The 14,565-nt window shown below is 33.9% G+C and overlaps 1 protein-coding gene across 1 annotated transcript; it reads left to right on the forward strand.

Moving 5' to 3' along the window:
* The first annotated feature begins 8,276 nt into the window (after window positions 1-8,276).
* Window positions 8,277-9,626, forward strand: LOC149225362 (uncharacterized). The gene has a single exon (XM_089377068.1). The coding sequence runs from the start codon at window positions 8,378-8,380 to the stop codon at window positions 9,323-9,325; it is 948 nt and encodes a 315-aa protein (XP_089233194.1). The 5' UTR covers window positions 8,277-8,377; the 3' UTR covers window positions 9,326-9,626.
* The last annotated feature ends 4,939 nt before the right edge of the window (window positions 9,627-14,565 follow it).

Below are 14,565 nucleotides of genomic sequence, written 5' to 3' on the forward strand. Positions count from 1 at the left end.
ATAGAATCATAGATGAGAATTATGCTTTGACAAATATCCTTCAGAGGCTCCTTTGCATCATTAAAAAGTTTGTTATTTCTCCATCTCCAGGCACACCATAAGACAATTAAAATGATCGGTCTCCATGATTCTTTTTGCCGGCTCCACCATATAAAAGCTTCTTGAGAAGAGGCATGAGAAACCAGAGGGAAGCCATAAAGACTTGCCAAAACCTGCCATATCTCCAAGAGAGAGTTGCATTTGAAGAACATGTGAAAATTTGTTTCCTCGGCTGATTCGCACATAAAGCATCTACTCAGCCCATGCCACTGCCTCTTCATCAAATTCTCCCAAGATAAATTTTTATTATAAAACACCAGCCATGAAAAATATATCATTTTGGGAGAGCATCCCGATTTCCAGAAAGCTGTTGGGAAAATAGATGAGAGCGCAGGCTTCAGACTGATCATAACAGCATAAATATCCTTTACACACAACTGAGAATTTGCAGATGGCATATTCCATACCAGATAATCCTGTGGCCTAGATTGGAAGAACCCACAGTTTCTCAGAGAATTCCAGACAGGGGTCCAAAGGCATTTTATGGACTGCGGTAAGCCAAGGTCATCAGCAGATTTCCAGATAGGAAGTGGGCCATGCCATCCCGCGATCAATTTATCCCAAGTGAAAATACCTTTGCAGTGAAGGAAGAGTAAGATCCTTTCAGGAATTGTGGTTAGAAAAGTGTCCGTCAAAAAATTCTCTTATGTGATTTTTACGGAAAGACTTCGTTTAATTAAAATATTTATTAATTGTTTTTATTAAATTAATAAATTTAAAGAATGTATCGTAGAGAATTTTAATGAAACAAATATATTTTAATTGAATATTATATAAATGAATTTGAAAAATATAGATATTTTTAATCGTAGATATTTTTAATTTAAAAAATATTTTATTTATTTAATATAATAGATGTAAATTGTAGATAAAATAAATATATTTTATTAAAATTATATGAGTGAGTTTGAAAAATAGAGACATTTTTGTTAAAAAAATTTTTTTTTTTCTTATAATAGATGTAAATTTGTAAAATAGATTTCTTTTAATAATATTTTAATCCTAAAAAGTATTGGAGACATTTTAATCCTAAAAAGAATTTGAGTTTTGATTTCAATGGGATTAAAATTCCTAAAACAAGTTCAGAAATTTTAATATAGGATTGATATTAAAAATATGTTGAAAATTAAATTTGGATAATTATGGTAAACTCTTGTTGATATACAAGTGGATCCTAATCAATTCAACACTTAGTAATGCTATTTTTCTCTAATTAGTCTTGCTAGATTGCAACAACTTTATGTAAAGGAATAAAGCACTAATGAGGTGTGTAATTTTATGTGAATGCATAAAAGAGTAGCGAGGCATGTATCTTTTTAAGCACTTTATTTTGATGTTTTCATTAAGGGTCCTTATTCATGAATGGAAGGTCTTGATTTCCATAGTGTAAGTCATCTAGTTAGATTAGGACAACTATGCATACATTTTTTTTCCAAGGAAACAATCGTAATTACATTCATGTTTCCAAAAGAAATTACATTTAACATATGCACCTACATAGTGCATTCATCAGGATTTATCCCATATCCTATCATGGCATAGGCAAAAAAGGCCCATCACGGTTATACAAAATCCACTGTAGTAAAAAAAATAGTACATAATTTACCACAAAGATACATAGAAAGGGAGTGTTGTCCCACAGAAAGCCAAAGCATTAAGTCAAAAACATATACAACAAAATAAATCCCTCTGGTTGAACATATAGGATCTCCAAAAACCGCATTGTTTAAGAAACGCATTGCTCATCACAACAACCTGTAACTTGCATGATAGACGACGGGAACACAAATAGAAACTAGAAAAGGCATGGGGCAGATTCCATGCACCATACGGTATGAGCCACATCCATGTAAGGTCTATGGTAGTACTTGAAGTGATCTGAACCATGATACTCAGTTACCTACCAGAGCCCCTAATCCAGAAGAAGGCCCTTCTTAGAAAGTTGGTCGACCTCTTGGTTCCTTGCCTTGTAGATTTGCATGCAAGAGAAGTCTGCAAAGGATAGACTTAGGCTTTTGATATCCTCTGCGGTGTTGACCAAATTCCTGCATTGTTGAATAGAATTGACCCAATTTATCACCAATAAGGAATATCCATAGATTTGCATTTTATCACAACCCTTCTCAAGTGCAAAAGAAATCAATGATCTGCATGCAAGAGTTTCATCCTAATTATTGGTTCCAGATCCCATTTTGATTTCTACATGAAAAGCATGATCTTCAAACATATAGAGAAAAAAACCCCCACCAACTTGAACCCCAGCCCCTCAATAAGCCTCTTCAAAGTATCCTAGAGGCATAGACTTATCTGGTTGTTCCTCTATTACAACTCTAATCGCCAACATATTTTTAACTTGAGGATATTGTTTAAGTATGGAAAGACCCTTCACAATAATCTTCCCTAGGAAGGAGGAGAGGCCTTGGAATATTTCTTTATTTCTCGCGAGCCATACACCCCAACCGATGATAAGTGAGAGGGCTCTAATATCTCTATTTTCCTAGTCTTGGAGCCATCTTTGCCAAGAGTTTGCAAAATTTGGCTCGTTCTACCTACATTGTAGTCATAAACACATCTTGCACTCATTCCACACATATTGTGTGAAAGAAGATGACACAAAAGGTTGTCGATTGTTTCATTATTCCCTTTGCACAAAGCACACCATCTCGATCTGATTACATACCTGCGTTGCATGACTTCCCAGGTAGGGACCTTGCTTTCCCTAATGCACCATCCCAACAACTTAGATTTTGGAGGGAATTTTGACTTCTAAACAACACACCACCACCAATCTTCTTAAACCATTTGGGCCAATACATTCAAGTGAATATAACCCAATTTTGGCGTGTAAATTCCATGAGGAGATAAGGACCACACAAGTTCATCTTCTTAGTCATTTAACCTTTTGTGATCCCTCTTTAGAGCATCAATATAATCTCTACATTCATCGTGGAGCTCTTTAGGCATGCACATGTCATTCGTTGTAAGCCAACGCTTGGTCCACAAAGTAGTGGCTTTAGGATTATTGACATGGTTGAGTTTAGTATATCCTTCATCCTGTAGTTGGTCTATAAGGTTTTGGGAGAGGATGCGGTCCTCACCACTCCTGGCCATGGATCATAACCCAATCAAACTCTATGCCCATTCCTGATTTTCCTGGTTAAACTAGAAGTTATTAAATCAGATGAGTTCAACACAAATCACCACACGATTGAAAGACTGCCTCTTTCTTTATTCAGAATCCTGATCTAGTCCTCCAAAGAATATGTCATGTTGTACTTCTGAGTGACAACAATTGTCCATAAACTATTTGTGTAAAGAAGCCTCCATCCAGATTTTACTACTAAAGCTTTGGAGAACAAGAAAATGTTTTTAAATCCCCATCTGCCTAAGAGCTTTGGGGTTGCAATCCTTGTCCATTTTACCCAGGGTAAAACACAAGTCTCTTGTGTTCTTTCCCATATAAATTTGAAGCAAATCCTCCTTTCCTTCTCCAGAATTCCTTTTGGAATCCATACCAATGGCATCTAATAGACAGGGATTGCTTCCAACGCTGATTTGAGTAGCACCAAGCGACCGGCTCTTGATAACCATCTAAAGCTCCAACATGATAACCTCCTTTCCAATTTTTCCAGTAGCTAGAACCAATATTCAATCATGTAACAGTTAGGTTTCAAATGGAAATCCAAGTATTTAAGTCCTAAATCAAAGTTCAAAAATTCAAAGGGGAAAACCATTTTGATATTGTTAATTTCCTATATCTCCAGATTGTGGATAGTGATTGTAGCTTTTGTTGCATTGATAACCATACTTGTGGATCTGCTAAATAGTTCAAGAATTTCATGAAGAATTTGCAAGTATCTTAACAATCCATCACAAAAAATTAAAATATCATCTACAAAACGGATATGATATATAACAAGGGAGCGAGAAACACTTACACCTTTGAAGTCTCCTCTTTTCTTGTTCGCCTCGCTCAAAAGTTGGGGGTTCTCAACACCCTTGCCACTTGTGACTTAAGGATCTCTGATGAAAAGAGCTTCGAGGAGGAGAAATCCCATCTCCTTAATGTCTTTGTTGAGAATGGTTATAGTAGGCACTTGGGACAGAAGGATTTCCTCAAAGCTGCTAAGAATTCGCTCACTAAAAGGGATAAGAAGGAGCGGATTCCTGGTGTCCATCTTCTGTTTTTTCAGGGGACCATGGATAAGATTGCGAGGATTCTTAAGAAGCATAATGTCCCCTCGACTTTTAGACCTCTTAACACCATTCGTAAGTCCCTCAGATCAGTGAAGGATCCTATTGACCCCAAGGACATGAAAGGGGTTTATATTATTCCTTGTTCATGTGGGACCCCCTATATTGGTGAGACTGGTCGCTCCATTAATCAAAGGATTAGTGAGCACGCAGCTGACCTTAGACATAGGAGGGCCAAGTCTTCTGCTTTAGCGGAGCATGTGGAGCAAACCAATCATCATGTCTGTATCGAAGAGGCTAGTGTTATTGCTAGAGTGTCCCAATTCCATCACTGGAAATTTAGGGAAGCGCTTGAGATTGAAAAAAGACCGAACAATCTCAATAGGGAGGATGATTGGAAGATCAGTAGTTGCTAGGTCCCAGCCCTCTCCTCCTAGTCGTTGTCTTCCTGTCTTCCCCTCCTCTTGTTTAGTTTTCTTGTTGTTTGTAATTTCCCCTGGTTTATTGTTTCTTGTGGCCTTTGTTCTTTATGATTGATTTTGGTGGCAATTTTTATGTTAATAAAGATAATAGTCTGTATATTAATCTATGATAGTCTTAACCCTTAAATTAACCTTTATTTTAAATATTAAAATATTTTTTCTTCCCTTAAATTACTTTAATTTCTATATGTTAACTTTTGTAACTATTAAATTAGAAATTAATTTATTATATATATATATATATATATTTTAAGTGTTTAAAACAGTCCCTTTTCAATATAAATATAACTAATTATTCATATTTATAACTTTTATAACTAACGACTCTAATTTTCAAATTTAATAACTTGGATCACTTACCATTAATTTGATTTATTTTATTTTATAATTTATTTTTTAATATATATTTATAATATCATTATTATAATACCCTTAAATTACTCTATATATATAAATTATTATTATTCTAAAATTAAACTAGTTTATAATTGATTTATTTTAATATTTATTTATAAATAAGGGTATGTAACAACCTTTTGACTTATATTTTTATATATTTAATTTAATTAATTAATTAATTTATTTTTATAAAAACTTTATTAAATAACTATTAAATTAAGTTAATTTATTTTATACATATGTATAATGGTAAGTCCAAAAAAAAGGGTCCATTTTATAACTAACTGGGATAACTTATCTAATTAATAATGGTTATTCCCCTGTCCTAACTAACTGGTCAAATCTAGCCGTTGTCGATATAGCCGTTGGAGGTCTGCTCTATCTATTTAACTTGCTATGCCTAATCTGTTCATTCAACTTGTCCTGACGATGAACCACACTGGTTGGTTCGAAACGCATCGACAAATGAAATATCTTGTGATTTACGCCGAAGAATCTCTCATCTCCTATGTTATTGAGTTTGTGCTTGTACAACAGAAGCCTAGTCATAGCTAGGCTCTTGATAGGGGAAAGACCTACTTCTATAAGGAGAATAGGATAGGGTGTATTGCTTTTAATTTTCAAGTTATATATTATAAAACGCTTTTGGATTTGCTCAATCTTTCTCCAAGATTCTCTAGAGATGCTGCAACCCCAGACCTCACATCCATATAAGATAATAGGAGTGACTAAAGTTTCAAAGAGGAACTTCTTTTTATCCCACATTACGAGGTTTGCCATTTTACAATTATTTTCAAGACCAAAATAAGCTTTCCACCCCCCATTAATCCTTTTCTCAATGCTATAGTTCCAGTTGAGCTTGTGATGAATATCAATTCCTAGGTATTTGTAAGAATACACTTCCTCCAAGTTATTATTGTCATACATAAAATTAGCGTAAGTGTCCTTCTTGGATTTGATAATCATAACTTTTGTTTTGTCAGTGTTAACAGTCATACCCATGGTAGAGCAGAAATCCTTAAGAAGCCTAAGTTGCTTATCAAGATCAGATGGGCACCTTGTGAGAAGAACAATATCATCAGCATAGAGAAGAAGGATGATGACTATCCCAGCTAAGATCGTGCCAGCACAACCTGCTTCCTCTAAATAACCTTCAAGCTTGTTGATGTAAATGCCAAATAGGGTAGGGGAGAGGGGGCAACCTTGTTTAACTCCAATATTACATTTAATATCTTTCGACCAACCCTCATTGCTATTTAGCTTGGCAATTACATTCTCGTATAATCTTATAGCAGCAGCTCTCAACTCCAAAGGAAACTTTAGCTCTTCTAATATATTCCAAAGGTTGTTTCTAGGAACCGTATCGAAAGCCTTTCTAAAGTCTACAAAGCAACAAAAGAGATTGGATTTATCATTACGACATTCCTCCACAATGATCCTAAGCGTAACGAGGTGGTCTGTTGTTGAGTGGTGCCTTCTAAAACCCACTTGGCCTTTAGCCCGCTTACCTTCACTTTCAAGTCATATGCTCAACTTCTTTTCCAAAATAATACCATATAGCTTGGCTAAGAGAGGGCTGATCATAATGGTTCGATAATTATAGGGGTTATTTGTATCCCTACTTTTAAAAATAGGGATAATGAGGCTCTTAGTCCATGGTTTAGGGAACCCTTGCTTGACTGCTTGATTGAAAAGCTTGTGGATGTGGGGGATGGGGACATGACCTCCAATTTTTAAGATTTCTGCCTGGTAACCTTCGATGTCCTTAGCTTTCCCATTTGCCAGGTGTTTAACCCCAAAATCAGTGTCTTCTAATGAGAAAACTTCTTTTGTTGTGAGCAGGGTTTCAAAGTTATCCATGACATTTGGAGATTCATAAAGCTTTTTAAGATAGGAATTCCAATTGTGTAAAGAAATTTTATTATTATCTTTAGTTTTCCTAGTCAGAATCTGCCTCCAAAATTTCTTAGGATCTACCTTAGAGAGATGTAAGAGATTCTCTTGTCTTTTACGAATGTACTACCTCTTTTTCCTTTTAGTTAGGGCTTTGTATATTTTTATCTTGCCCATTTTAAGAGATTCATCAATAACTTCCTTAATTGCTCTCCTCGCACTTTTACAATCTTTGTCATACCATGAGTTGATTTTGCTATTTAAAAAAATTAAAATATAAAACAATTAAATAATAATAATATAATTTAAAATATATTAGATTCAATATTTTATTTTTAATTAAAAATTATATAGGTATAAGTTTAGGTAAGTGAAATTATCAATAAGTTTTAAATATATAATTTCAACATCAAAAAGCTACTTAATAAAACACACCATCACTATTAATTCAACACTCCATCACTATTAATTCAAATATTAATTCAAAACTTTATAGATATATTTTAAAATAATTTTATATATTAAAATAAATAATAATTTAATTATATAATTAATTTTTTTTATTAGACTGAGTTTGGCTAAGGTTAATCTTTAGATAAAAAAAATATCTAACTCTTTATCACCAACCTTATATAGTCAAAATACAATTAATTTATATATATATATATATATATATATATATATATATTTAATTTTTAAAATATGTATTAATAAAAAATGGATTACACATTAAAAATATATATGAATAATAAAAATCACACTCGATAAGGGAGGACAGCATGTGTTGATAACCTTGTATGATAATGGCATCTCGTACGTGTGGCATATGTAATTTTTTATAGCTTCTAGAATGACATAATTCATATTTTAAAATTTCATAGCTTCTAGAATGAAATGAAATTCTATTTAAAAAAATGAACCACATGGGTTAATGAATTTGGTCACTTATTTTTGATGTTTTAAAGAAATTATTCTCTATCACTTTGTTGAAATTATATTTGTTTATAAATGGAATAACAACTTTAACGAGGGGATGCCAGAAGGATACGTAAACGATGATGTAACGATGGGGCCCGCAGTGACGAAGACTCCCTGGCGGAATGGCAAGGGGGGATTCACTTTGGGAAATTAATATTAAATTTACGCCATGTTGTTTCCTACTCAACTTCGTAATTTTTGGCGTGGAGGTTGACCTTAGTCTATAAAGACTAAAGGAGTCCAGAAAAACCTGACACAGACCTCAATTTGTGAGTGGATTAGGTCCCTAGGAATTATAATTCTTAATTTCTAAGGTTTCCCACATTGCAGAAATGAACGTCCTCGATCAGATTCGGCAACATCTGCTCGGGGAATCCGACGGCTCGCCTTCGTTCTGCACCGGATCACCGGCGGAGTCATGCTTGACGGAAAATTACGCGTCTTCTAACAGCTGGAACGCCTCAGAGGAACTGGACTCCGGCTTTGTCCAGAGCGCGCTGGTAAGCGATTCCGTTGAAGAAGAACAGACGGCGTCGGAGAATCAGCCATGCGGTGGCAGCGGCGGCACCAGGTTTTCCCGTCCGGTGCTCTCCATCACCGTTCCGCGGAGGGAATGCTTCGAGTGGGAGAGGCGTTCCGCTAGCTGGGGCGCGGATTCAAGGAATTTTGTCACCGCTTGTTGCCCGGCGTCCATCAGACGGTGCCTTTCCTGCGACTGGGGGAAGCTTCCGTTAGATGAAAACGATTCGCAGGACATGTTTCTATATGGGGTTCTCAAGGAGGCGACGCAGAAGGGTTGGACGCCGTTAACTCCAAAGGAAATCAAGAGCACTGATGTCAAACAGATAAATCCCCGGCAGGAGACGGGACGTGAGGTGTCGGAAAAGGACAAGAAGAGCGGGGGAAGGCATTTCCGGGGTGTGAGACGGCGGCCTTGGGGCAAATATGCGGCGGAGATAAGGGACTCTGCGCGGCAGGGATCTAGAGTGTGGCTCGGTACCTTCGACACGGCGGAGGAAGCCGCCTTTGCATATGATCGCGCCGCTTACAAGATGAGGGGCACTAAGGCCTTGCTTAATTTCCCCCTTGATTTGGTTGCTAAGTCCATGGATTCCCTCAGTGAGGATGAGAGTTGCTGTAGAAAGAGGAAATTGAATGGGCAAGCAGAGAGGGGAGGAGAAAAGAGGCACCACCATGGGCCGAATTTCGAAGAGTGTGGGGTGGAATCTCAGGAATCGATCGTGGTGGAGGATGGAGAGCAGAAGAGATTTACACGATGAATCAATATTCGTGAGCGTGGGGTAGATTCTGAAGAGAACCGATCGCGGTGGAGGATGCAGAGCAGAAGTGGTTTACACTATGAATGGATATTCCTCCTTTGGCTGAGGGATTCGGTGAAGTTGACTTGTAAATATTATGAATATTTCATATAAAGTTATCCACATTAATTCTTTCTTCCTTCCACCTTTAAAGTGATTCTTCTTGGAATGCACATTGTGATTTGGTAAAGAGATTTGTTGTAGCTGAATTCCTAAACCCTCTTAGCAATCGCAATACAAAGATTATTTTTATTATTTTTAACTTAAAGTGTAATCTGCCCCCCCTAAATCTGCAATCATTTTGGCTGTAGACCGAATTCGAGTCACAAAGATGATTCCTTCGGATAAGAGCATGTGAATTGCTTTTATCTTTCTTAAATATATTTGTCCCTTTTATAAAAGGTTAAAGTATTGGTCTTAAAATAAGATGTTTATCCTCATCTTTATATGTTATAAAAATTAATTTAATAAAAATATTGTAAGCAGTATAAAGTTTGAATGCAATTATGTTGTTCTTTATCAAAAGTTTTAATATTTTGTTGTTATTTTAAAGTTTTTTTAAAGAAAAATCTGTATTTTTCACAAGGAAAATCTGTATTTTTCCCATATTTAACAGAGTTAAATAAAACAAAAATGATTTCAACGCGCTTTAAATAAGATAATTTTATAATTTAAGAAATAATTTTATATATTTATATTTGAATATTATGAAGCTTTTTTTAAAGAAAAAACTGTATTTTTCTTATATTTAACAGAGTTAAATAAAACAAAAGTCATTAAGGATTTCGTGCACCCTTTAGGATATCATTTGGTAAAAACCTCTTGGTATAAATCTCTTGGAATCAATTCATCCTAAAGTCTTGGATCCAGGAGTGATCGGGTTACAGTCTCTAATAGAATGAATGATGTTCATCTGTAAGGGTAAGGTCAGACTATTATAGGTGGCAATTGTAATCACGAGTAATCGGGTTACAGTGTTTGATAGGATGATGTTATCTGTAAGGAGAAGGTTAGACTATTGGAGGTGGCAACTGTATTACTTAAGTGCCTTTGCAAGTCAGGAATTTTTGCAAGTTAGGAATATTTGCATGTCAAGAGTTAAGGTTTTGGGGGGGTTGAGTGTTTTTTGTTTTGGGATGTAGGCGGGGTTAAGGGTTTTAGGGATGTTGGCGGGTAAAGGATTGGGTTGAGTGCTGAAGTCTACATCTCTCATCTATAAAAAGATAAGGTTCTTGAAGAGCTCTGAGGGATGTTTGGTTGGAAGGTGGGGTGATGGGGCACCATCAAGGCTGGCCGAAGGCTCAAGGCTCAAGGCTGGTGGAAGATTGGCCGAAGGCACAAGGCTGGCTGAAGGCTCATTTGAGCCTGCCTTGCCTGGTGATGGGAATATGAGGGTTTCAACACACTTTAAATAATATAATTTTATAATTTAACCAAAATAATTTTATATATTTATATTTGAATATTATGAATGAAATATATAATTTTTTTGGTGTTTAACATAAATTTCACTCCTGATATTTTAAATAAATAATAATAAACAAAATATTTTAATGTTATTCATAGATAAAATATTTTAACTAATTGAAAATAAAATAAGATTTATAATTAAAATATTTAAATAATCTGGTGTTTAATCTGAAAAATTAAGGCGTATACTTATTTTCAGGTTTAACATGGAGTTGCCTTGTGGTGGATATATATAGGTAAAATACAAAAGTTCTCATGGTTACAACATTTTATTAGTGCGGGGCTTTATTCAAGGGAGATGTCTCATTTTTCCCTGAAATCAAATCCATTAACTTACAAATTTGGGGCTTTATTTAAGGGAGTTGTCTCATTCTTCTCTGAAATCAAATCTATTAACATACAATTTTTTTTATAACACAAAACTCAAATAAATATTTGTACCTAAAAGATTTGGTTTCCTTAACTTACAATAAACCTGGTTTCCTTAACTTACAATAAACCTGAATTTAAAATAAATCTGAATTTAAAATAAATCTATACCAATTTGATAAATTTGATTTATTCATATAATTTAGATTTAAGATTATTTAAAATAATTTTACTTAAAAATTTTAACTACTCAAAATTAATGAAATTATTTATAATTATTTTCTTAAATTTAAACTTAATATTAAAACACTTCACCCATACATTAAATATAATTTCCTACTTATTGATTATTTCAAAAAATAATGAAATATACTTTTGAAACTTACAAAATATCATGACTAAAATTGTATCAGTAAATATAACTAATAACATTTAAAAATAAATACAGTGAAATATATTAATTCTCATATATATATATATATATAAATTTCATTCTAAATTTGACACACACATATATAAATTTCATTCTAAAATTTCCCATATCACTCATTACACTTTACACATCAAAAAGAAATTTTAATGACTAAAATTGTATCACTAAATATAACTAATAACATTTAAAAATAAATACAATTATATATATATATATATATATAATTTCATTCAATTTAACATACATATATAAATTTCATTCTAAAATTTCCCATATCACTCATTACCCTTTACGCATCAAAAATCGCCATTAATGTTTAAAGACAAGTGGGAAGCATCAAAAATCGCCATTAATGTTTAAATACAAGTGGGAAGCACTACCCTTCAGTTATGGAAGAAATCCTATGATTTTGAATACATGTTATCACCATTAATGTTTACAGAGACAGCTGGGAAGCACTGCCTTTCGGTTTTAACCAGAACGTTCTGTAACAGAACAAAATTATAACATAATTGTTGCCTAATCAATATATAATTAAAATATGAAACAGAACAACACAGTTGTCAAATCAACATATCAACATGTCATTAAAGTAGGAAATAAATATTTGTAAAAGGATTGTTGCCCAAATTATTGCAATTAAAACTATGACATATTTGCAGTGGGGTCTAATGATAAGAAGCACTACTGAAACTTGCATTATGTTTGATTTGAATTTGAAGGAAGCAACAATAATGCTTTTCAGTATAAGTTACAGGCCTTTTAAATAACATAAAGATAGAGGAAAACCATATGTCAACTGATTGCTCAATGACAATTTGGAACGCAAGCAGAGGAGACACTACATTGTCAAAGATCCTGGATATTTTGAAAGCTAAAACGATTATATTTTGGATGAAAATATCTGGCTGGTAGCGGAGTGGAGCGTCTTTACCAATTACTATGAAAGTGAAGGTTTGTTTAAATTTTATAATGAATATTTTTTAAATTTGAATTGATATTATAGTAGATGGAAAAATAGAGTAATTGAAGGGATTATTTATTATTATTATTTTTTTTTTTTGAGATTAATGTATTTTTTTGTTGCAAGTGGAGAAATAATACTAATAATAAGTTATATATATATATATATATATATATATATATATATAATATTTTATTAAAATAATGAAAATTTAATATTTTAATATTATGTGTGTTTTTATATATTTGTTTAGATTTATTTTTAGATAAATGGGTGTGTTGTATAATTGGTTAAATGCTATTAGGAATTCATAATATTAAGTATGTGTGATGTTTCTAGTGATTGCAAATAGTTAATTACTGGAGTTAAGCAAATTGGGTATTGCTATTTAAGTTTAAATATTTATTATTTTAATTAAGTTGTGCATGAGGCAAATGTTTTGATGACAAACATGTAACTCTCATATGTCAGGTATTTAGGATAGGTGGTTACATATCCCTAACTACTTCTTTGAAGATTTATTCTTAAGGAAGAGATCAAGAGGGTATGCGTACCTGAGACAAGAAAAGAAAAGGAATGACACAAAGGTTTCCGCGCTGAGATCTCAGACAGGGTTTATAAGTTATATCTGGTCTATAAGCTAAGTCTGGTTAAGACCAGACGGGGCTAAGTCTAGTTAAGACCAGACAAGGTTTATAAGCTATATCTGGTCTAAGCTAAGTTTGGTTAAGACCAGAGAGCTGTGATAGTCTGGTTAAGACCAGACGGGGCTAAGTCTGGTTAAGACCAGACGAGGTTTATAAGCTATATATGGTCTAAGCCAAGTTTGGTTAAGACCAAAGAGCTGTGATAAAAAGGACTGTTAGTCTTACTGCATGTGAGTAAAAACTCGAGGGGAGACTCAGGCTTGGAAGTCTGGTTAAGACTAGACGGGGCTAAGTCTGGTTAAGACCAGACGAGGTTTATAAGCTATATCTGGTCTAAGCTAAGTTTGGTTAAGACCAGAGAGCTGTGATAAAAAGGACTGTTAGTCTTACTGCATGTGAGTAATAGCTCGGGGTGGAAAGTCAGGCTTGGAAGCCAATTTCAAGGTTGGGAGGTAATTCGCAGCATATAGTCGATTTTGATCCAAATAGTCAACAATAACTAATTACCAAAATCAGATAAGTATGTATAACTTCCTAAAGGTTAACTATACTATTACAACATAATATGTATGGTGTTTGATTAATTGTATTGTTGGAATAGAAATATGTATACTGTTTGGAAAAGGGTTAAATGAACCGGTTTAGTAAAGGCCAAATGCTCACTAGTAGAAATTCATAATCTGAAGGCCATAAAGAAAAACTATGTATGTTCTATTAATTAGGAAAGCAAATTTCTTTAGGAAAAATCTTTCTTCTAGGGTTACAATGCAGGAAAATCCTTAAGAAAGCAGAAACTTAAAAAAAAGACAAGAATTGTTCTGGAACTGTCTAGGAACTCTTCAAACAGAGGAATTACAACTCTGGAAAGTATTGTGTAATAATACTAACAGACAAACTATTAGATTGAATTTTGAATCCAACCATGTCTTTTAAAATATTTTGAATTAGAGAAAAATTGAAGATTGCATTAAGAACGAATCTGTCACATGTGCAAATAACAAGTTTGCCAACTAGAAATTAGGGAAAACCGAACCCAGAAATTCTAACCCCAAACGAGCAAGATATTGTTGCAAAGAAGTATTAAAGACTGAAACCAAGCAAGTACAGTCCATGTAGGGACGCGGGTCGAATCCCCATCTTCTACTTATAGAGAATAAAACTAAAATGACAGGAACAAACATTTAAACCAAACTGAAGCAAATATAATAGGAAAAGTCGGTTAATGCCTTCCAAGAAGAGAACAAAGAGGAGAGAGCCTGTATACTGGGCATTTTGTATCTCTGTAACGAATATATAAACCAAATAGCTATTAAACATT

Source organism: Pinus tabuliformis, chromosome J (assembly GCF_031772625.1).
Source record: "Pinus tabuliformis cultivar Carrire ecotype Pingquan chromosome J, CPIR1, whole genome shotgun sequence".
In the NCBI taxonomy this organism is placed as follows: Eukaryota; Viridiplantae; Streptophyta; class Pinopsida; order Pinales; family Pinaceae; genus Pinus; species Pinus tabuliformis.

Coding starts and splice junctions, on each gene's coding strand:
- LOC149225362 (XM_089377068.1), top strand. CDS start 8,378: ATGAACGTCCTCGATCAGATTCGGCAACATCTGCTCGGGGAATCCGAC.